This window comes from Nuphar pumila, chromosome 13 (assembly GCF_984573655.1).
Source record: "Nuphar pumila chromosome 13, dmNupPumi1.hap1.1, whole genome shotgun sequence".
NCBI lineage: Eukaryota > Viridiplantae > Streptophyta > Magnoliopsida > Nymphaeales > Nymphaeaceae > Nuphar > Nuphar pumila.
In genome coordinates, this window is record NC_143261.1 from 85,531,959 (window position 1) to 85,557,017 (window position 25,059).

The 25,059-nt window shown below is 37.1% G+C and overlaps 1 protein-coding gene across 4 annotated transcripts in view; it reads left to right on the forward strand.

The window, feature by feature from the left end:
• The window catches only part of LOC149818967 (acyl-CoA thioesterase II), a 173,817-nt gene that overhangs the window by 73,354 nt on the left and 75,404 nt on the right, over positions 1-25,059 (forward strand). For all 4 annotated transcript variants that reach the window (XR_016427221.1, XR_016427220.1, XM_089984881.1 and 1 more), the window contains exon 9: positions 17,607-17,719. Coding sequence is in view for 2 of the 4 variants with exons in the window: in XM_089984881.1 (XP_089841007.1) it covers positions 17,607-17,719 (113 nt within the window). In the remaining 2 variants the exon portion in view is untranslated. The remainder of the gene's footprint in view (positions 1-17,606; positions 17,720-25,059) is intronic.

A 25,059-nucleotide genomic window follows, 5' to 3' on the forward strand; every position in this document is an offset into this window, starting at 1 on the left:
CCACGTTGTATATAGGTCTGCTGTATATTGATATATGGATCTGGGCTGACAGACCCGACCCACGTTGTATCATAAATATAATACTGAAGATAGGGCACACACGATTATGAAGAGTCGCTCCAGTCATTGCCGCCTCTCCTTCTTGTAATATTTCTCTCTTCTACAGTGGATGAAGAACAAATCGAAGGTGCGTGATCTCTTACGGGACATAGCCCAGCTGGACTTGGCAGGCCTGTCCAGGCACTGCCAGGTCTGGCCAAACCTGGCCAGCCGAGCCGAACTCGGCTGGCCTGTCAGCCAGACCATGCACCCAAAAAAAAACTCTATACTACCAGAAAAATTTTCTTTAATGTTATGCATGGAACATGTACAGTTACAGGGGTGAAACCTGTTGTAAAACTGTTCCAATTTGTACAGTCATGCATAAACAACATTCGTGACTCAAATATGCACACTTAGCCATCTTTAAATTCATGTATGCTCATACAACCAAATCAAATGATCATGCTATTGACTTTTTCCATAAAACATTAACTCACCAATGGAATATGCTTTTATGTCATGATCAACAATCAAGTAAACATTATTTCATGACATACTTGTGCAGATTCTTGCTAAGGTAGGCATGCATAAACAGATTTTAAAATCTAGCCACAACAAAACATCCGTTTACTCTTTCAAGAGGATGCTCATGAAACATAAAAAAAAAACACCGTAAGGCAAGCATGTAACAAGCCATAGATATCATGAAATAAATTTTGTTTTACCATAAGAAAAAAAAACTACACGTACAAAATTTATTTCTTTGCAGATGTGAAAAGAATCAAAGAAACACATGTGAAAGATGAATACATGGATTCCCATCCAAGTAATCTAGAGTGAACATATAGATTCACCCTTTGATCATGGATTTACACCAAAAATTGCATGAAAAATCGAATCGGCGTTCGATTTCTCACTTGATCTCAAAGGAGGAGACCTGTACCTTTGTAAAAATTGAAAAACAATAAGGAGCAATGGTGGAAAAGGGGCTGGATGGTTGGAGAAGAAGGTCATCCTTCTTCTTCCTCTCTTTTCCTCTCCTTTTCTCTCTCTTCCTCTCTTGTTCCTTCTCTTTCTCTTTCTTTCCTTTTTTTTTGATCTATTTATAGAGCTCTAGATGGGTTGGAGAAGAGAGTGCAGCCTCAACTAGAACTCTTGTAACGACCCCAACTCATACTCTTTGAAAAATGCGAAATATTTTTTTCTAAGAGTTGCGGAAAACTTTCCAGAGACCCGGGGTCCTTACAGTTCCAATTTCAGCTGGATAACCACACACCACAAACGAACTTACATTTATCATCTATAATCAAACCAATCAAACTCTTTATTAATGAATCAATAAGAGTCTCATAAAAAATCAAAAGTGAAGTAACAATTGCAGAAAATAAAAGAACTAAAAGAAACAAAAATAGAGTCACTCTGTCCGTAAGTGAACCAGTCTAAAGCAAATGTGGCCCACGTATCCCCTCAAAAGCGAGTCGACTTCACTGATCACCTGAGGTTACGAAAAACCATTAAAGTAAGGTGTCAGAATCCAAAGAATCCTGCGTACAAGTTCCTTTAATGAATCAAATAAGAAAAAGAACATGAATAAGATTCACACAATAATTTATAGGGACATAAATATCACATTCATAATTTGAATAATCATGCATACAATAGAGAACATTTATTAAGCATGAGGGAACATTAACTAAGCAATACAATGTAAGTAATAAAGGCGTTTAACATGCATTTGAGAACAACACAATGAAATCATCAATATATAACAACTAAAGGGACAAGTAAATACGCATGATCTAATGCATATCGTGCATATGCATGATTTAGGCACATTGCATGAACCCCTTTATTATTTTTCATTTAAGTTTCCATTTTTCCATATGCATGCCCTATTAAATGCATACAATTTTAAGTTCCTCTTTTTATCGTTGCCCGCTGATACACCAAACGGGTAAAAATCCCCGAGGTCAAGAATGGTTTCCAGGGTAGCTTAGCACACAATTTGTATTTTATTGCTTGGTTCCAAACTTAGCCCTCGACCGATATCAGGAAACAACATCATCCATCGGAACATTGGAAAACAACATCCAATATCGGAGACACCATGAAAAACAACATCCACTGGTGCCACTTTCTTGGTACTAAAACAACAACAGCTGTGTCAAAACACACTACCCTTGGGCAAAGTGACGGACTCTCTCTAAAACCGTGGCCAGGAGAAGAACCTCAATATCGGGTTTAAGAGCAACAACGCACACTGAGTTTTTGTATTGCGGTTTTCCCCAAACTGCAACCTCCAAGATTTCCACAATAAAGAAGGGACATCAAGGAAAACATGAATTACACTGTTCTTTACTTCCTTTTATCTTGTTATTAATTCATTTCTTTTACATTTGCAAATCAACATGCAAAATTAATATCATAAGCTTGCAAATCAGCATGCCAAGCTTTTCACGGGACCACAACCTGTGGCAACAAAGAACAGTATAGAAAAAATCATAATATCACATTTGATTTTTTGCAATGCATTAAAACAACTAAAATAGAGAACAACCTGTTCTTAAGGCTCACCTAGCCCCCTGATGATCCAATTAACCATTAATGCATTCATATGCAAAAATCATGAGTAACAAGCCATTATGCATTCTTTTCCATGCTTCTTAATGCACATTCATCTATGACAAATTTAAAAATGTGCAAAAATCAATAATATTTAAATGCATGAGCACGAGTTCTCACACCAACATCCAATGCATACTTTCATTAATTGCACAATTCTTGCCAAATTCATCATTCCAATTATAACATGTGAACGATCATGCAAAACTCATAAATTTCAATGTGCGTGTATGAACAATCGTGAAATTGACACTTTCACTGAAGCATGATCATCTAAGCGTATGCACGTGAATAGCTCATTCTTTCACATGGATAAAATTGACTCCATTATCAACAGAGAGAATTCCAGAATTCAACATGCTCGTAGAAACCTTTTATTCGGGCTCAATCGAGCCCAACAATTGTACCTGGAAAGCAACTAGTTAGGGAAATCTGAACTGATCCTGTAAGCATATATAAATGACCTGGATATTTCAACTTGCACAGACCCTGCTTGGGGGTCCAACACGGGCTGTCAGGTAACTGCTAGGCCTGACAGTCAGTGCACATACTCTACCAGGGCCTGCGCAGGAGATTGTCAAGGCCTGGCAGTCAGCCGTTTCTTCAAAGAGCGCCCGAAAACCCGTTCAGGCATACACAGAGATACCTAGAGGAGGGAGATCAGGAAGGCACCAATGGAACTGCCTCTCTTTTTTTTTTGTGCAAACTTACATTTAAAGTGCAACTTAACATGTAGAAGGTTGCTTCAGTTGGTAAATTAGGTTATGAATACAAAAAGTAGATGTCTAATCCACATGGTGTACATGAGACACAATGTGTTAGTTTGTTTTCAAGGAATCAGATTTCAAGAAATCAGATAGGATCTTGCCAACAACGGCAAATAGGAAAAATACATTTTTATTAGCACTGCCAGACTAACTTACAACAGCTAATTTAAGCAATACTTTATGCTCATGTAACTCAGAAACCTAGTTAGCTTGAATTCTTCTTTTGTTACTGGGTCCCATGTCTTTGTCAACCTCTACAATCATGCCCCATGTCAACCAGACGTCACTGGAATGCCCTGGGATCAGATATGATATACAACAGAAGGTAGGGAAACAAATCTCTTTTCGTATGAGAATAAAATGATAATACCATGAGCCCCCTAAACAAAAACATAATCATGTAAGTTTGACTGTTCTATCAATTTCTTGATTGAACTCTAAGTTGTTGGATTGCATCTGAGCTATGTTATCAACCCTTAGCAAGAAACAATTACCCTTTCATCAAATAGTCCGAATACAAAAAGAGTAAGTGGCTAATACATGCACACAAGTAACCAATCTGGTTAGATACAGGTATAATTACCAACATTTAGCAAAATAAATCTTAGGCTTCCATTGAACTGTATGGTCTGAACAGAATCTCAAAAAAAGAATAAAAAAAATCCGAATACCTTTAAGCTGGAAACAGGTTTAAACTTTAAACCGCGAATTTGGACATCATAGAGCAAGAAAAATTAATGTATCCATATCCTACCCAAAAATCCAGAACTCCTAACTAAGACAAATCATACCAACCCTACCTCAGAGATCGCAGACCCCTACCCCATTTTTTTTTCTTTTTACCAAATCATTGCATGGAATGCAAATCCATGTCTTTGTTCTTATTCAAACCAGAAAAAGAACCCGTACCTCAAAATCGACGTTTGAGGGTTGCGGCTATCGTGAGAAGGAGAGCGATTCCACCAGCCTCGACTGCTCCGACGCCGTGGAGGGGATTCCGAGAGTAATAGGAAAAGAAGGTGTCTGCCGCGGGTAGTTGGTCGCCGACACTGGAGGTCCCGCTGTTGCGCGTGAAATAGAGAGGGAAGAAGACAGAGATGGGGAGGTTACCGGCGTCGATGACCTTGCTGCCTAGCGAAAGGTCGAGAGGGAGACAGAGTGCAGAGTGAAGAGGGCGAGACCCTCTCCAGTCCCCTTTTATCGAACGAAGGCCCTCCCTTCCTCCGCGAAAGGCGGAGGGAGTCGGTTACGACCCTCCGTAACCTTCCCCTCTTCTTGAGTTTGGCAAGAATTGTGCCCTAGGCACGATTCTTGTAATCAAGGTTTTATTAACATGGGGCCGAGTTCGGGTTCGAACTCTACGACCTGCGACTCGGGATCCAAATCCCAATTTGGATCCAGGCTGGTTATAAGAGTCGATCCTTTGCTGATCTGGGTCCATGAATTTGGATCCATGTCTAACTTGAAAATGTGGATCCATAAGTTGGATCCAAATGGATCCAACTGTGGATCCCCTTCACTAAAACGAAAAAAAAATTCGGTTATTACAACTCTCTTCTCTCTCACCCACTTTCCCGAATTTTTCAAAACTCTTCAAGTATTGAGTTTTCAAAGTTAAGTTTTTTTAAAAGTCTTTCTTAAAGCTTCTAAGGCATGAACAAGGGCTCTATAAAGAGTCCTAAACATTCAAAAAAATAAATCTCAGAATTAATTAATTAATTAATTATTAATAAATAAATACCTAGAAGCTTCCAAAAGTTATTTTATTGAACTAGGACACTTCTTAAGTGATTTTATATGGGTTTATTAAGGGCTCTACTTAAGTTCCTAAGCAAACCTCAAAATAAATTTTCGGAATTATATTAAATTAAACAATTAATTAATTATTTATTATTAAATATTAAATAAATTTTAGAAGCTTTCAAAAATTACCAAATCAACTTAGAAGGCTTCTTAACATTAATGAACCCCAATTTAAAGGTTTTTGATGAATTTAAAGTTGGAAAAATCGTTGGGCATGGATTTGGATCCAAGATCCAAATCCATCTAAAGAATCCAAATGGGTCTTGAGCTGTATCAAGTCCAGATTAATATGGGTCTTGGATAGAGTCCAAATCCATATAAATTTGGATCAAATCCATCAGATCCGGTTCGATCCAAGTCCGGACTGAACCGACAAACTGCTCAATTTTTGAAAAAATACGATTTTTGGGCCAACTGTAGTCCGAATCAAGAAAAATAAAATATCATTGTGCTCAGAATTTCGAGACACATACAACGACATATTACACGAATATCAAATTTTGCCTGAAAATAACTTGAATTTCGCTTGAATTTAGCTTGAAGTTAAAGGTCGAAAATAAATTTTTTCTCACGTTTTAAGTGGCTTGTTTAGACTTAGTTAATGAGACCTGGTCCAAGCCTAGACTCAAAGGTATTTGTCTAATATCGAGGTTCAAACGATTTTTCTTCTATACTTAGCAAAATTTTCGAAAACCTCAAATTTAACTAATTGTGAAAATAAGCGATATTACATTATAAGTATTTTCAGAAGTTGTGGTGTCTAAGTGTGCACCATTGCACCTTATATTAGGTCATCTTCTTGAGCTTTAAAGGAGTCCTTTTTTACAAAAATATGTAAACCAAAAAATAATTTTATTTGGAAGTATTATGCCTGTTAAAGGCCTAATATAGATCTTGCTGTCCCATTGGGATGTTTTGAAATTCAAAGTTCTTGAGTTACTACATTATAATTTTCTTGTACCTGCAGCTTCTTTATTTGGACAAATACGTTTTGTATTCTTTTGTTTATGATTTCTGTAGAATAACCACTGTAGAATGTGAATTTTATGCATGAAATTAGTTCCTTATTTCAGCTATAATGGGGGAGAATATATCTGCCATTTCTTGGTGATATCTTTAGGAACATGGTATTGATATCAAACCTCATGTTTGAACCTTTCTTTAGTCTTTCTGTGAAACAGTTACAACATGGTGGAGTTGCACAGAAAAAAATGGACCCCTTTAGATGTTAACTTAGGCATTGTTCTTTTGTGTGACATTTAAGAAAAGTTGTTTCTTAAGAGGTATGACCTAATTGGTTTAATTTGCTTGAATAAATCTTCTTGGTTAGTCTAGTTCTTCTTGCTTTGTTGTTAATAAAGGATAAATAACTTGTCATTCATTTAAATGTTCAGGATGATAGGCTACCTAATTGGGTTGTCAAAGCGCCTAACCTTTTGGAAGTGAATATATTGAAAGTTTTATCCCAGGGGTTGCGTTCACGCAGTGGCACAAGAGAGATAGAGAGGTTTTGGAGACGTCTGCAGCAAAGATGTGCTCCCTTCATTCTCATCGTGAGAACGTGCCCTAATCCATCCTTTTATTACTCTGTCAGTTCGGGTCCAACATAAATAGATATCGGGTCTGCTCCAGACCCAAACAACCGACCCAACAATATAATACAGAGATACAAGCATAATGCAAAATTACAATAGTAAAGGGACATAAATACCCCTGGACGACTATCATCCTTAATACCCACCGTCAAGTTGTGTACGGTTTTGAACCATGGACAACTTACCTTTTAAGTACCAAAAACGTATGCTATTGAGACCCTTGGTAAACAAATCTGCAACTTGATCTTCAGTGGAGATGTACACTGGGTCGATTTCTCCATCTTCAACTTTCTGCCGAATGAAGTGCTGATCAATTTCTATATGTTTAGTACGGCCGTGATGAATAGGGTTAAAAGCAATTTGAATGGCACTTTGATTATCACAGTGGAGTGTGACAGGCAAAAACTTTTCTCCTATCTCGTCCAAGATATGCCTCATCCAAGTGATTTATGCGGTGGATGCAGCCATAGACCGATACTCTGCCTCTGTACTGGATTGAGCAATGACTCATTGCTTCTTTCTACTCCACCCCACTAAATTTCCATCGATGAACACACAATATCCCGAAACTGATTTTCTGTCGTTTGGATCTCCAGCCCAATCTGCATCTTAATATACGATGATTTGATGTTTGCTCCCTCAATCTGAGACCGATGATAAAGTAAACCATCTTCAATCATGCCTTTTAAATATCGAAGAATCCTTTTAACTGCATTCATGTGCTCGGTACGAGGATCATGCATAAACTGTGACACCTGATTCACTGCATAGACAATATCAGGCCTAATAAAAGTAAGGTACTGAAGCATTCCCACAAGGCTACGATATTGCTTGGGATCACGATAGGATTCTCCATCTTGGGCACTGAGCTTATGATTCAACACACTAGGAGTAGACAACGACTTACAATCTCTCATCCCTGGTTTATCCAATAAATCCATCGTGTATTTATGTTGAGTCAGGGATAAGGTTTCATTTTGTTGATCCACTTCTACTCCCAAGAAATAGCGCAACATGCCTAAATCTTTCATTTTAAATTTTCTTCCCAGTAAGTCCTTGATGATCTCTATATGATCATCCGAATTGCTGGTGAGAATAATACCATCTACATAGATAAGAAGTAGAGTGCTAACCTTCTGATGCCGATAGATAAACAAGGAGTGATCAAGTTGAGATCTGAGAAACCCATGTTGCTGGATTTCAAGCGAAAAACTATCAAACCATGAACGAGATGCTTGTTTCAAACCATAAATAATTTGCAGACATGTGAATTGGGACCATGTTCTGCATATCCGGGTGGTTGTTCCATGTACACTTCTTCCTTTAGGTCGCCATGCAAGAAGGCATTCTTGACATCAAGGTGACATAGAGTCCATCCATACTGTACTGACAAACATATAACCAGTCGGATAGTGCCCATTTTAATAATTAGACTGAACGTCTCATCATAGTCTTGTCCATATTCTTGAGTGAAACCCTTAGCCATAAGACGTTCTTTATAGCGTTCAACAGATCCATCGGGCATGTATTTGATTTTGTAGACTCACTTGGATCCCACAACATTTCTATGCGAGGGTCGTGGAACAATTTTCCAAGTTCCACATTCGTGCAACGCTTTCATTTCTTCGTTCATGGCCTCTATCCACCTCTTTGATCTTGATGCATCTACAAAGTTGTTCGGTTCCTCCTGTTTTTCAACCTGAGAAATAAACAATTGTAAATCCATGGAAAAGTTATCATAACTTACCCATCTTTCAATGGGATGACGAGCTCTTCCAGACCTCCGAGGCTGAATGTCAGGGCATGAGTCATTATTATGGCCATTTCTTCTTGTATAGACAAGTCCCTGAAATCTTATATCACCATCAGATGTAGATGGTACACTCAACTGGGAATCTGTGACTCCCTCCATCTAAGAATTTATGCCAGCCTCTTCTTGCGCAATAGTTGATGACTTACACGAACAGTCATCCCGTGTTTCCATCTGATCAAAAAATTCTGAAGCCATTCACGTTTCATACACTTCATCCCTTTTGTTCTGCTCTGCTTGCTTCTCTCCCTGACTCTGCTTTGCTACCCTTTCTGATTTTCCAACAATGATTTCATCAAACACAACATTCTGCGAGACTTTAATCCGACGAGAGGTTGAATCATAGCACCGATACCCTTTGTAGTGGTCAGCATATCCAACAAAGTAGCACTTGCACGCCTTGTCTTGAAACTTGTCACGTTGAGAACTGTCAATGTGAACATAGCTAAATGCTCGCATTTCGTTATAATCAGGATGTCTTTGAAAAAGAGTAAAATATGGAGATCTATCTTCAAGCAATTTCATAGGCAGACGATTTATGACATACGTCGCTGTGTGGAAAGCTTCTGTCCATAAGCTCAAGGGAACACGCGTCGTAGAGCATACTTAAGGCACTTTCCATGATGTGCCTGTGTTTTTTTTCTGCAAAACCATTTTGTTGTGGTGTATGTGGGCAAGATATACGACGATTGATGCCATTCTTTTGAAGAAATTCAGTAAATTCATGTGATAAGTACTCTCCTCCTCCATCACATTGGAAATGTTGCATTTTGGATGAAAATTGATTACAAACAAGAGCATGGAACGAACAAAAGATTTTGAACACTTCAGATTTATGTTTCATAAAATATATCCAGGTGAATATATAATAACTATCAATGAAGATGACATAATAGCGGCTGCCAGATAAAGAAGTTTGGGGAGCAGGGCCCAAACATCAGAGTATATGATTTCAAAAGGAATTAAGGCTCTTTGATTTATTGAATGAAAAGGGAGTACATGACTCTTACATAACTGACAACTGGAACAAAGAGGTTCTTCTGACATTTTATTCAAACTAGACTCTGGAACAAGCCCATTTGACACAAGCTTTTCAATAAACGAACGACCACAATGACCCAATCGATGATGCCAAACTTCTGGCTTATTACATTTAGACAGACTAAAACAATCTTGAGACAACTTTGACTGAATAATTGACGAGATTGGTGAAACAACACGAACTGAAGAGGGAGACTCCTTGAGGACATACATATTCCCTTGTCGCTCTCCTTCAACGAGCGTCTCCTTCGTAAGAAGATCCTTAACACATACAGAAGGAGTAAATTCAACAGAAGAGTAACAAGTTTAGACACAGAAACAATATTCTTAACTATGCCCGGGGAATGGTAAACATTAGACATAGTTAGGGAAAAATTAGAAAGAGGAAGGTCAACGGTTCCAACATGTGATATAGGGTGAAGAGTACCATCACCAATCTTAATGCTGAATTTTCCAAAACAGGGAATCAGTTTTGAGATCTTACCAACTTCACTTGTAACATGTGTTGCCGCTCCAGAGTCAATATACCATGTTCCTTGCTCATTCTGCTTGAAACTCAGCCCTGAAAGTGTAGAAATCAAGAGATTCTTCACGTTATCCTTATCCTCATCTTTAGGTCCCCCCATTTCTTTTCCTTTGCTGGGAATTGTTGCTCCATTCATCTTTCCTTTGTTTTGAGGATTATGCCAGTAGTTTGCCTTAATGTGTCCTCTCTTATTACATAAATAGCATGTTGGTACATTTCGGGAGTTTTGATTGTTGGGAAATGAGTTGAACTGATTATTTGGAGTAGGTAACAATCCACGTCCTCCAAAATTAGCTTTTCCTTGTCCACGTCCTCCATGAAAAGAGTCGTGCCCCCTTTCTGATCCCATTCATGTGATCATTACCTCATGACTGCTGTGATTTGAAAAGGTCTCCCCTTTAATGGTGACTTCATACTGTAGCAACTTTGCACGAAGATCTTCAAGGTTTGGTGGTGATGGCAGACATAGCAACGATGTAACCAACATGTGATATTCAGGCCCAAGACCATTCAACGCTTGTTGCACCTTTTCTCTGTCAGGGATCTCACAACCCACCATAGCTAACTGATATGTGATAGTCTTGACCCGATTCATGTAGTCTGTCACAGTCAGACTTTCCTTCTTTAACAGCTGAAACTCTCTTTTCAAATGAAGAATTCTGGCCTCCGAAATCTGTGAATATGTCTTAGCTAACTTCTGCCACAGCTCCATAGCAGAGCAGTCATCTGGAATACTCACCAATACCTCTTGAGAGAGAGTAGATGTAATGTATGCTACGACTGCTTGGTCTCTCTTTCTCCATGATGTGAAATCTGGATTGCGAATTACCGTGCTAGAGACATCTCCTTTGTCACCCTGTTGTTCCTGCGTGACGAACTCTGGTGGTGCGTGGACTGTCCCATCAAGGTGCCCAGAGAGATCCAGACTCCTGATAAATGGCAGAATCTGTCTTTTCCAGGTCAAATAATTTGAATTGTTGAGCTTTTCAGAAATGAGTTGTCCGAGAAAACTAGACAACAAAGATGTAGAATCCATAATGATGAAAGAAGAAGGACAATGGGTGAAGGTGATGCTGAAAAGTTGTGAATAGATGTGTGAAAACTATCTAAAATTGCAGGAAACATGCTTGCTGGTCCTTTTTTTTTAATAGAACGACAAGCATAGTAAACAGTCTGATATAAATCAGATTTGTTATAATCTGATCTGACGCAAAGGCAAGATTAAAATCAGTAAATCAAACAATTTAGATTTAACAGAGAATTCAGAACTGACGCAACTGACGCAAATTCCAGATCTGATGCAGTTTGGGGTGAATCTAAAATTCAGTTTGGGGTGAATCTTAAATAGCTCAGATCTGCCGCATAAGTATTGAAAATCGACAGACTTATCAAGGTAGGACTCCTTTAAGGGATCGAGAAACAGAAACGAAGAGAGAAGTGGCAGATCTGACGACAACCAAGAGAGAAGAGGCGGCAAATCTGATGACAACCAAATTTGGGGTTGTCGATCAGACCGAGGGTTGAAGAACTAGATATTAGGTCTGAGAACAATCAGGTCTGACGACACATATAACAAATGATAAGGAATAGAGAGGAAGAGAAGAAGAGATGAATCACCTAACCTGTTTACGACAAAAAATCTGAATCTCGCAGGGCACTCTCGCTGGAACTTGAATCTGAATCTCGCAGGGCACTCTCGCTGGAACTCGTCCTGCATACTTGTATGGGAGTCACAGGCAAACCTGCTCTGATACCATGAAAGTTTTATCCCAGGGGTTGCGTTCACGCAGTGGCACAAGAGAGAGAGAGGTTTTGGAGACGTCTGCAGCAAAGATGGGCTCCCTTCATTCTCATCGTGAGAACGTGCCCTAATCCATCCTTTTATTACTTTGTCAGTTCGGGTCCAACATAAATAGATATCGGGTCTGCTCCAGACCCAAACAACCGACCCAACAATATAATACAGAGATACAAGCATAATGCAAAATTACAACAGTAAAGGGACATAAATACCCTTGGACGACTATCATCCTTAATATATATTGCTATCTACAAACAACAAAGTTTGTTGTTATTTGAAACCAATTCCATAGTGTTGGAGTGGTGTATATTAGATTGCTGATATGGTGGTCCAGTCGCCGATCAGATCTCTTAGTTTGACCAGCTGGGTTGGTTTGGCTGTTAATCTCTATTGAATATGTTAGCCTGCAGGCTTATCCTAGGCTTCAAGTAACCTTCCTCTAGGCTCGGCTGGACAGTCATGAATGTTTCTCCCTCTAACTGTTTAGGAGTGAAGATAGTTCACTAAAAGAGCTATCTATGGATATATGAATAGCAGTGACAGAGTAGAGGGTGAGAGTTAGTTATTTATCTTCTATTTTGACTGTTCTTTTCTTCTAAGATATCCAAGCTTGTGAATGCAGTGATGTGGAGGAAAGGTTCTGAAAGAACGGAGGTCAACCAACTGCTGATGATGGGATCTCAGCATTGACCCTGAAATGAAATGAGGATCTTCCAAACACGAACTTAGATCCGCACGAGAAGGTGTCTAAAAAGACACTAAAGCATAACCCTTAAAAAGGGTATAATGGGAAACAAAAGAAATAAAAAATATTCTTTATTGATATGAAACACCAAATGCTTAAGAAGCATTAGAATAAAATACAAGAGGGGATGCACCCCTTTATATACAAGTGGGAGAGGAGAGCTCTCCTTGTAACCGTTGGACTAGTCCAACGGTTATAAATATAACGATTGGACTAGTCCAACGGTTACATTATTAGTTAAGTTCCAAGTGGAACTTAACTAATAATGTAAGTCTAATTCTATTAGAACTAGACTCTAAAAAAATTAAAAAGAAAATAGCAAAAAATACAGAAAAATAAAAATAAAATTACATAAAAATAAATATAATAATAATATGAATATTATTATTATATATATTTTACATTTTAACACTCCCCCTCAAACTTACAGTACAAGGAGCGAAAGTTTGTTTAAGAGAAAATGAAATCTGGGAGCAACGAGAGACTTTGTAAAGAAGTCTGCTAACTGATATTCTGAAGTAACATATGGCAGATCAATTGTCCCATGTAGATATTCCTCTCTAATGTAGTGACAATCCTTTTCAATGTGCTTGGCATGAAATATTTTGTTGCTTGCAATGTAAATCACACTTTTGTTGTCGCAATACATACGTGAAGCTTGTGTTGCTTCTGCTCCCATATCAGCAAGCAGACATATGAGCCAAACTACTTCCATGGTTGTGGTTGCCATGACACGATATTCAGCTTCTGTGGACGAGAGAGAGACCTTCTGTTGCTTTTTGCATCTCCACGATATCAAAGATTCACCTAAAAAGACACAAAAACCAATGGTTGAGTGTCGGTTGTTGGGGATCACCTCCCCAATCAGCATCAATGTATGCAATTAAATCAAGTGAGGAAGTAGAAGACAAAAAGAGCCCTCTCGAAAGAGAGGTCTTGAGGTATCTGATGATACACAAAGGTATCTCGAAAGAGAGGCCATAAAAGGGAAACACGCTTCCCATAAAAGGGAAGCGCGCTTCCCAAAAAAGGGGGATGCTTCCCCACGCGTTTCGGAAGCGCGTATCGGGTAAGCGCGCTTCCCCATTACCCTAGGCGCTTCCGGTAACCATGATCAAGGTCAATAATACCTTGATCATCATCAAAGTTATAGTCATGATCATATTCATCTGATTTTGATGTTAGATCTAACAAAAAAGAGACTTCCTTTGGTTTTTCAAAATCAAAGAAGCTCTCTTTTTCTAGAAAAGAAACATTTCTTGATACATATAACTTATTATTTTTGAAGTCAAAACACCTATATCCTTTTTTATTTTCAGCATATCTTAAAAAGGCACAAGGAGAAAGTTTATCATTTTTGTTCGTAAATATGAAACATTTACATCCAAATACTCTCAGTCTAGAGTAATATGGAGAAAGGTTCACAAGTTTTTCGATTGGTGTTATATTTTGCAAAGAAGAAGGCATTTGATTAATCAGATAGGTGGCAGTCAAGACAGCTTCTGCCCAGAAATCTTTTGGGACTTGATTTGCTATTAATAGAGTCCTAGTGGTTTCCATAATATGATAATGTTTTCGTTCTGCCAGTACATTTTGTTGGGGTGTATATGGACAAGACCTTTGATGTGTGATGCCATGCAAGTTAAGGTAATTTTTAAAATTTGTAGACAAAAATTCTCCTCCTGAATCTGTGCGAAAGATGAAAATTTCATTTTGAAACTTGTTTTTAACCATATTATGAAATTTTTGAAAGTATGAAAATACTTCAGACTTATGTTTTAGAAAGTAAATCCATGTATATCTGGAATAATCATCGACAAAGATAACATAATAAGCAAATCCTCCTTTAGAAATTATTGGTGCACGACCCCAATCCCAAACATCCGAGTGAACTAATTCAAGTGCTCTTGAAGAGACAAAGGTTCTATTCTGAAATGGTAATCTCTTCATTTTGCCAAGAATATAATCTTTACAAGTAAACGTTTTAGAATTACAAAATTTTCCTAAATTTGGAAAATGTTGGATTTTGGCTATATGAGGATGACCTAGTCTTTTGTGCCACAACTCCAACTCATTTTTCGGAATGTTATAACAAAAAGCTTTCTTTGGCATTTCCAAAAAATCCATGTAATAGAGTCCTCCTTCTCTATGACCTTCCCCAATCAGCTTTCCTAACTAGCGATCTTGTACCCAACAACCATGAGAAGAGAAGGAAATATTACAATCATGGTCAGATATTTGAGAAACGGATAATAGATTTAAATTTAGTTTGGGAATAAATCTTACTTCTGGAATAAAAAAATTCTCAATTTTATGGATTTTTTCAAAATTTCCTATTCCTTCTATTTCAAGAGAAGTTCCATCAGCTGTAAAAACTTTTGACACACTTATTTTATTTTTAACACATTCGGATAAACTTTTATCATTTGGGGTCATATGAAATAAAGCACTAGAGTCAAGAAGTCAAGGGAAGTTACCTGGATCAGAAAAAGATGAAGCAACTGCCTCAGTCGAAGCTTTTGATGAGGAAGAAGCTCTTTTGATGAGAGGTTGGAGAATCTCCATTAGCTGGGCCATAGAGACTGGTGCATCTTGATCTTTGGGCTCCGATCCAGTAATCACAACTCTCTTTTCTCAGAGCTCCTTAAGCTTAGGACACTGAGGCCTGTAGTGTCCCGGTTCACGACAATGATAACAGATAACCTTTTTCTTGTCATAATCATCACCTTGGCGGTTAAAATGAGGTGGTCTATATGATCGTACATGATTCCTTGGTCTAGATACAGCAAGAACAGAATCATCTTCAGCCTTTGAAGTATATTTCTTGATTCTTTTTTCCTCCATAGTTAATTCCTCTATAGTGTCGACAATAGAGAGAACTTTTTCTCGATGAAGAAGAGCCGATTTCGTTGACTCGAATTCTGGTCTTACATCATTTACAAATTGATAAAAATGTTTCATATCAAGTTGTTTTTTTTGGAGCTCAACGTCTTCTGGATAATGCCATTTTGGCTCTAGAATAGCCAATTCACCCCCAAAGTTCGTATAATTCATTATAGTATTCTCGTATAGTTTTGTCACCTCGGGTCCCTGATCTGACCCTTTCTTGAAGATTGCACACATGTGCAATATCTTTTAGGGAATACATATTTTTGAGATATTCCCATGCCTTATTGGCATGCTCAAACTTGGCTAGACTAGAACATTTCTTTACGTCAACGCTATTGATTAGCCATGACATAATTTTAGCATGCCCTATTCTCCATTTTTTCCAACTCTTTTCATAGTTGGCTAAGGCTTTGCTTTTTTCCCCTTCGGTCAAGGAAACTTCTTTATCACTTTCTATTTTTGGTGAGAACAAGTTTAGGTTCCGAATCGGAACCATCTACTATGCCCCACAACCCTTTTTCCCATATGTGGTGATTCATTATTGAAGCCCACATTACATAATTTGTGTTGTTTAACTTCATGGGTATGATGGTGATTTTATCTTGATTATCCATCTTTTACCAAGGTGATAAAACAAGGAGAAAAAGAAATAAAGAAAGAGAAAGAGAGAGTAAGAGAAAGCAAACACAATATTTTGATGCAACGAGCCTTTCTTTTCTCTCCTTCCTTCAAAAGAGGCTTTAAAAACCCCAAACAAGGTGATAAAACACCTTTGCAAGCTTGGCACGAAAAATGAGGCAAGAAATCTTCACGATGTAGGATGAACCTCACTCTGATACCCTGAAATGAAATGAGGATCTTCCAAACACGAACTTAGATCCGCACGAGAAGGTGTCTAAAAAGACACTAAAGCATAACCCTTAAAAAGGGTATAATGGAAAACAAAAGAAGAAATAAAAAATATTCTTTATTGATATGAAACACCAAATGCTTAAGCATTAGAATAAAATACAAGAGGGGATGCACCCCTTTATATACAAGTGGGAAAAGAGAGCTCTTAAGGAGCTCTCCTTGTAACCGTTGGACTAGTCCAACAATTATAAATGTAACGGTTGGACTAGTCCAACGGTTACATTATTTGTTAAGTTCCAAGTGGAACTTAACTAATAATGTAAGTCTAGTTCTATTAGAACTAGACTCTCAAAAAGTTAAAAAGAAAATAGCAAAAATACAGAAAATAAAAATAAAATTACATAAAAATATATATAATAATAATATGAATATTATTATTATATATATATTTTACATTTTAACAGACCCATCACAGTTGGGCGAACCTATCCCGAATCACCACTAATCTGACCCTAGTTCCTTGATCTAGATAAGAAAAGGAGTGAAAGCCCAATGGACACACTAGAGCCATCACTTCTTAGTTGATGTTTTTCCAATGGCTTGGATATTATCGGCTTGATCTGATTATCCATAATTTTGTTGCTTCTCAAATTATGGAAAGATCTCCTTGGATAGGTGTTCTTAATCTTCAAAGGTCCATCCTATCCATATTTGTCTTTAGCTGAACAAAGAATGGGGCATGCTGCTTGTTGCTAATGAAACCATCAGATTTTACGCAGAGCATAACATACCTACATTTCTCCTTTATTGAATAGATATGGATTTATATCTATGAAATTAAAAGTGCTTTTTGTTATTTATTGTTTTAATGCTTTTATCCATCCCATCATTATTAGATTACTTTGAGCATTACAATATAAGATACAGGATTAGATTTCTTTTACTGTTGCTGTGTTTATTCCTCTTCTTGGATATAGTTAGGAATGATAATAATCATTTGCTTTTGCTTGCTGTAAGGTTAGCTGTCACGAGCTAGTCCTTTTCTCTCACGAACATTTGAATTTGGGGCATCACATATGCATCAACTTTTTAAGAATGTAAAACATTTTGCAGTGCCAATTATATATCAAGTTCATCATGCACGTGAAGGGAATAGCTTTGCCACAAGGAGGGTGGATGCAACACAAAAAGGCCGTGTCATATTTAGTCTGCTTGCATCATTTCAAGTAATAAACTAAATCCATTACGATCCTGTGTCATAAATTTTTTGTATTGGTCTTGGTTGCAATTCATCACTTTTCGGAACAATGAGATTTGCAGTATAGTTCATCTTCAATTTGAAGAAAACTAATGGGATGATGAAATGAAATAAGACTAAATGTTAACCAATAAAACAAAGAAGCATAATACTTATTAAATTCTCATTCAAGAAAATGTGCTTTCCATATTTTAATAATCCTTCGATTACATATTTTGTATTAACTTGCATTCTTTTTCTTTTAAAATTTGCCATCAATTACATTACATTTCAATTTCAACTTTTATTATTTGATGTTTTAAATTGTAGTGATTTAGAATTACTGTTCAGGAGATTGCACTTGAGATGATATTCATGTTTTAGTGCTTTAGATTAAGATATATATATATATATATATATATATATATATATATATATATATATATATATATATATATATATATTACATATTTTAAATATAACTGCATGTTGTATGAAGTGTATCCACATGAGCCCCATTCTCACATATGTATCCATGTGACATCGGCCTTCAATTATTGTACCTTTTTTCTCAATCCCGTCAAAATTGTTCATTATTGCTTTAGGATCACCCTACGATGAAGTTGTAAAAGTATCTCCAACAAGATACTAAGATCAAGACCTTAATATTCTTGATAATAAACTCGGCACACATGCACAATAAGAACACTTTAGAACACTTGTGCGCAAAAGCACAACTCACAAAATCTCACAAATGCAGGACCGCATAAAAAATATTGGAATCACTTTATTGAGCACTTGGGCTTTGACTCAAAGCCATGGAAAAACACAAGGGGGAATACCCCTATTTATACACAATGGGAAGCCATGGAGGGGCTCCCCATATGATCTTTGGGACCCCTCCAACGGTTATAATTATAACCGTTGGAAGGGCCCAACGATCATGTTGGGTGGGCCTCTCCATGCGCCAAAAGGAAAAAGAAGGAATAAAAAAGAGAAAAAAGAAAAGAGAAAAAAGAAAGAAAAAAAATACATACATATTCCAAAAAGAATATGTGTAAAATGACGAGTATACCCCTATGGCTAAGGTGAAATAAATAAATAAATATATATATATATTATATATAATAGGTAGATACATATACATATATTATATATATGTATATGTATTACCTTATATATATAATATATATTAGATTACATGATTTGATTACATAATTTAACACCCCCCCTCAAACTTAGGGCAAGATGACCGAATGTTTGTCAAGGAGAAAGTTGAATTGTGGAGCGCACAATGTTTTAGTGAAAAAATTTGCCAACTGATATTCTGAAGTGACATATGGAAGATCAATGACTCCTTTCAGGTAGGCTTCACGAACATAGTGACAATCCATCTCAATGTGCTTAGTCTGCTCGTGGAAGGTATGATTTTTGGCAATATAAATTGCACTCTTGTTGTCACAGCATAGCTTAGTGGGTTCTTCTAATGTGATTCCCATGTCTTCTAGAAGCTGGTGAATCCATACAATTTTCATGGTAGTAGTTGTCATGGCACGATATTCAGCTTCGGTCGAAGATAGAGAAACTTTTTGTTGTTTCTTACATCTCCACAGATCAGTGAATCGCCTAAGAACACACAAAAACTAGTGGTGGAGTGATAGTTATTTGGGTCACCTCCCCAATCAGAGTCAGTATAAGCAATTAATTTTAAATCAAAAGAAGATGACAGAAAAACTCTCTTATTTAGAGTACCTTTTAGGTATCTTACGACTCGTAAGACGACACTCATGTGAACAGAAGTTGGTGCATGCTGAAACTGACTTGCCGTATCAACTGCATGTGAGATATCTGGTCTGGTAATACTCAGGTACATCAACGATCATACAAGCTTTCTGTAGAGAGTAGGATCAGAGAGAAGAACACCATCATCAATCTTCATTTTAGCTCTTACTATAGCAGGAGTTTCACAAACCTTATCATCTGTAATACATGACCTGTCAATAATCTCATATGCAAGCTTAGTTTGAGACAAAAAATACCCTCTATGAGAGTATGCTACTTCAATACCCAAAAAGTAAGTTAGAAATCCCAAGTCAGACATTTCAAACCTATCATTTAAAATTGTTTTTATGCTTTTAATCCCTTTAGAATCGCTTCCGGTTATAAGATTGGATTTTCTAATAAACAAAGCAGTATCAGTAAAATAGGATGAAAAACCATTTTCTAACATTACGGAGTTAAACCTATCATACCAAGCATTGGGGGCTTGTTTCAAACCATAAAGTGTTTTTCGAAGGCGAAACACTTTTCCTTTAAGAGACTCCATTCCAGGAGGAGCATCCATATACACTTCTTCATTTAGATCTTCGTTTAAAAATGCATTCTTAACATCTATTTGATAGATGCTCCACTTGTTGATCGAGGCAACGATTATAAGTCATTTGACGGTGACCATTCGAGCTACCGGGGCAAAGGTTTCTTCATAATCAATCCCATATTCTTGACTATATCCTTTTGCAACTAAACGAGCCTTGTATCTCTCGAGGGACCCATCACTCTTAGTCTCAACCTTAAACACTCATCTACACCCTATTGCTTTCTTACCTTTAGGAAGATCTTGAAATTCTCATGTCTTGGCTCTTCTTAGAGCTTCGAGTTCATTATCCATTGCGACTATCCATTCAGGACATTTTCGTGCTTCCTCAAAGTTTCTAGGTTCTATGTAAGAATGAATGGCGCTTAGACAGACTCTATGTTTAGGTGAAAAAGACTCATATGAGATGAACCTAGAAGGGGTTTTTCTATGTCTTTCGGTCCTATGAAGGTTTTCCTCACTTTGAGGAGCAGTCCCACTGGCATTATCATATCTTTCGAGGACGCTTCTAAAAGTATTTCTATCTCTATGAGTGTAGGTTATGGGATCTCTATGCAGTTCCTCATTGACATGTTGATGAAATGAAGAGGACACAGGACTGATTTCATTATCACTTGAGTCATTCTGATTCGACTCATCATCACTAGTTTTATCACCTTCAGTTAACAGGTCAAACAAAAAAGAATAGTCAACATTCTCGTCATTAGATTCAAATTTTTCGAAACCACTGAGATTTTCCAAAAAGCTTACATTTCTAGAAACATATAGTTTATCATTTTTAATATCATAACACCGAAAACCCTTTTGAGTTTCGGAATAACCAAGAAAGGCACAAGGAATGGCCTTGGGGGAGAGTTTGTCATTTTTATCAGTAAGGATAAAACATTTGCATCCAAAAACCCTTAACCTGCTATAATCAGGTTTTTTTTTCGTACGATCTTTCAAATGGGGAAACCTTGCTCAAATTTTTTGATGGGAGTCGATTTATGAGAATGACCGATGTAAGGGCTGCCTCAGCCCAAAGTCTTTTTGGAATATTCTGTGAAATGAGCAAGGTTCTAGTTGTTTCAATAATATGCCTATGTTTTCGTCTATGTTTTCGTTAAGCCAACCCATTTTGTTGTGGGGTTTTTGGACAAGATTTTTGATGGAGAATATGATGACTTTCAAGATAACTTTTGAATTCATTGGAAAGATATTCGCCACCGGAGTCGGTTCTAAGAATTTTTAAACTTTCATTGAATTGATTTAAAATCATCATATAAAATGTTTTAAAAATAAAAAAAACTTCATGTTTATGTTTAATAAAATATATCCAACTAAATCTAGTGTAATCGTCCATAAAGATAACATGTTATGAGAAACCTCCTTTAGATATTACTGGAGCCGTACCCCATACATCGGAGTGAACAATTTCAAAAGATTTTGTTGTAAACATGGATCTTTAAGTAGAAGGTAGACTTTTCATTTTCTCAAGAATACATTCATTACATACAAAATTTTCATTACAAAGATGCTTAATAAAAGGCAAATAAGAGATTTTAACAATGTTGGGATGCCCCAATCTCTTATGCCATACATGAATATCTTTGTTTTGAGCAACATTACAAAATTGGTTCTTGGGAATTTGGAGAAAATCAACATAGTGGAGGTCTCCTCTCCTAGAGTCTTCCCCAATCAACTTCCCGGACTGGCGATCCTGTATCCAACATTTATTAGAAGAGAATTTTATATCGCAACTATAGTCCGAGAGTTGAGAAATTGAAAGTAAATTTAAGTTTAGTTTTGGTATAAGACGATTTTTTGGAATAAAGAAGTCTTGTTTTTCAAAATTGCCCATTCTTTTAATTTCAAGAGGTGTTCCATCCGCCGTTGAGACAAAAGATGGAAGAGAATTTTTAGAAAAATCGAAAAAAGAACAAGCACTTGGAGTCATGTGAAATGATGCACCGGAATCTAAGAGCCAAGATGTCTTATCGAGAGATGAGGAGGATGACATAGCGGCTTCGGAAATGCCTCCTTTGAGAAGAGGTTGTAGAGCATCCACAATTTGTTGAAGGGAAAGAGGCTCATTTGATGAAGGTCGTTCCTCAGGTTGGGATGTCATAGTCGCGTCAAGTATTTTCTTCCATTTGGGGCAAATGGGTTTGATATGCTCGGGTTCTTTACAAAAGTGGCAAGTTAATTTGCTATAGTTTCTTTTGCCATATCGATCATTTCCTCATTGACTTTGATTTTCGAAATGAGGAGGTTTGTAGGCCTTCATATTATTCTCGGGTCTTGACACAACATTAACTCCTTCATAATCATTTTGAGAAGAAGGTGTAGCAAGGATGCTAGGATTATTCTTACTAATCCCCATACGGGTTTCTTCACCACTTAGCTTAGTGATCACATCTTCGATAGAGGGAGATGTGAAGGCGGATAGAAGAGAGGACCGAATTTGCTCAAATTCGGGTCTAAGACCATTTAGAAAATTGCAAAATCAATCTTCCTCTAGTTGTTTGTGTCTTAACTTAGTTGCTTCTCCGCTCCATTTTGGTTTGAGCATAGCAAACTCGTCCCAAATAGATGATAGTTCGGCAAAATATTCCCGAATAGACAAATCGTTTTGTTGAAGGGTCAATGCCTTCTTTTGGAGGTAATACTTGTGTAATAAATTCCTTGAAGTATACATTTTTTAAGGTACAATCAAGCTTCAGAGGCCTTTTTAAAGTTAATGATGTTGGTGTTGATCTTGGTTTCTACGGACGAAAAAATCCAAGAGAAGATCTTGAAGTTCGTCATCTCCCACTCATCATGCTTTTTTGAATAATCTTCTAGGGCTTTTTGTCTATCTTCCCCCTCAAGAATCTTAATATCCTCTTTTTCAATGATTGAAAGTTTGGGTTCGGGTTTCGGTATTAAATCTTGAACGTACCCCCAACGACCATTTCCTTTGATATGAGTTTTTATATTGCCGGCCCAAATATGATAGTTTGAACCACTAAGTTTAAAACCAAGGGAGAAGTGAGAGTCTTTTTCACCCATTAGAGAGGGTAGAAGATAAGAAATAACATGTACCTCAAACGATTTTTAAGTCTTTCTTGATAAAAGCGGCTTCTAAAATATTGCCTGAAGAAGATGATCCACTTCAAACTCCAATCTCTTGAAGGCACGTTTTTCGAGGCACTTCAAAAAATGAAGAGATGCACGATACCCCTTCTTCAACGAGGCTCTGATACCATGTAAAAGTATCTCCAACAAGATACTAAGATCAAGACCTTAATATTCTTGATAATAAACTCGGCACACATGCACAATCAGAACACTTTAGAACACTTGTGCACAAAAGCACAACTCACAAAATCTCACAAATGCACGACCGCATAAAAAATATTGGAATCACTTTATTGAGCACTTGGGCTTTGACTCAAAGCCATGGAAAAACACAAGGGGGAATACCCCTATTTATACACAATGGGAAGCCATGGAGGGGCTCCCCATATGATCTTTGGGACCCCTCCAACGGTTATAATTATAACCGTTGGAAGGGCCCAACGATCATGTTGGGTGGGCCCCTCCATGCGCCAAAAGGAAAAAGAAGGAATAAAAAAGAGAAAAAAGAAAAGAGAAAAAAGAAAGGGGAAAAAATACATACATATTCTAAAAAGAATGTGTAAAATGATGAGTATACCCCTACGGCTAAGGTGAAATAAATATATATATTTTATATATATAATAGGTAGATACATATACATATATTATATATATGTATATGTGTTACCTTATATATATAAAATATATATTAGATTACATGATTTGATTACATAATTTAACAGAAGTGACCGATCTACAATCTTTTGTATGACATGTTAATATATATATTTGTTGGGTTATGTAATTTGGGTATATGATGAGCATGGATATTTTGGTCTTTTTTACATGTAATTAGGTGCTGTCCATTAGGGACACTTTTTGGGTTTTTTTATCCTTTTTTGTATTATGTATTTTTCTTTTTTGTTTAGGGGCTCTATGGTTAATATGACTATAGAGTGTCTAGGGCTATCCAACGGTCATAAGTACAATTGTTGGGGAGCTCCCAACGACTATATTGGAAGCTCCCCAATGCCCCCACTTGTATAGGGCTATCCAACGATTATAAATATGACCGTTGGGGAGCTCCCAACGACTATATTGTGATCTCCCCAATGCCCCACTTATATATAAAGGGGCTGTTGGCTCCTTCTTGATGTAATGCTTCTTTTAAGCATTTTGAATAGTACTTTTTATTTTGTATATGTGCTCTTTTTCCTTTTGTGAGGTTTATTAGTTGGCACTTAGCTGCTCTTTGTATTTGTCCCATAAGTGGCTTTTATATTTGTGAATATGCACATTTGTAGCCCTTTTGTGGCATTGTGTATGTGCACTTGTTATTTCATCACCTGGTATCAGAGTTAGAAGCTCTTGAAGTCTTGTGGATTAGAAAAGTGGACATGTTGAAAGCTCAGAACATGTAAAGAAGCTTACAATGGATCTACATTAGCTTGGGACTTCTCTTCCTCTTGTTCTTGTCTCTCTATCTCTTTTTTTTTCTCCTCTTCTTCTCCTCTATGGCTGATAATGAATTTGTAACCGTTGTTCCCATTAAATTTAATGAAAAAACTACAATATGTGGGCCACGTTGGTGAAAAGAATCCTCATGAACAAAGATATATGGCAATTTGTTGATGGTTCTGCATTAGAACCACAACTAATTCTTACAAAAATGGTTGTTGGAGCCGATGGTAAATCTAAGGAGGAGAGCCTTAAGGGAGTCGAAAAATAAGAGGCTATGCTTCAATATAAAATGCCTATAAGGAGTAGGAAGTGGGCTATGCCAAGGTTCTTTCTCTCTTTATGGGTAGTATGCATGAGGATTCATGCTCCAATATTCTTGAATTTGAAAGAGCGGATGAATCTTGGGAATGTTACAC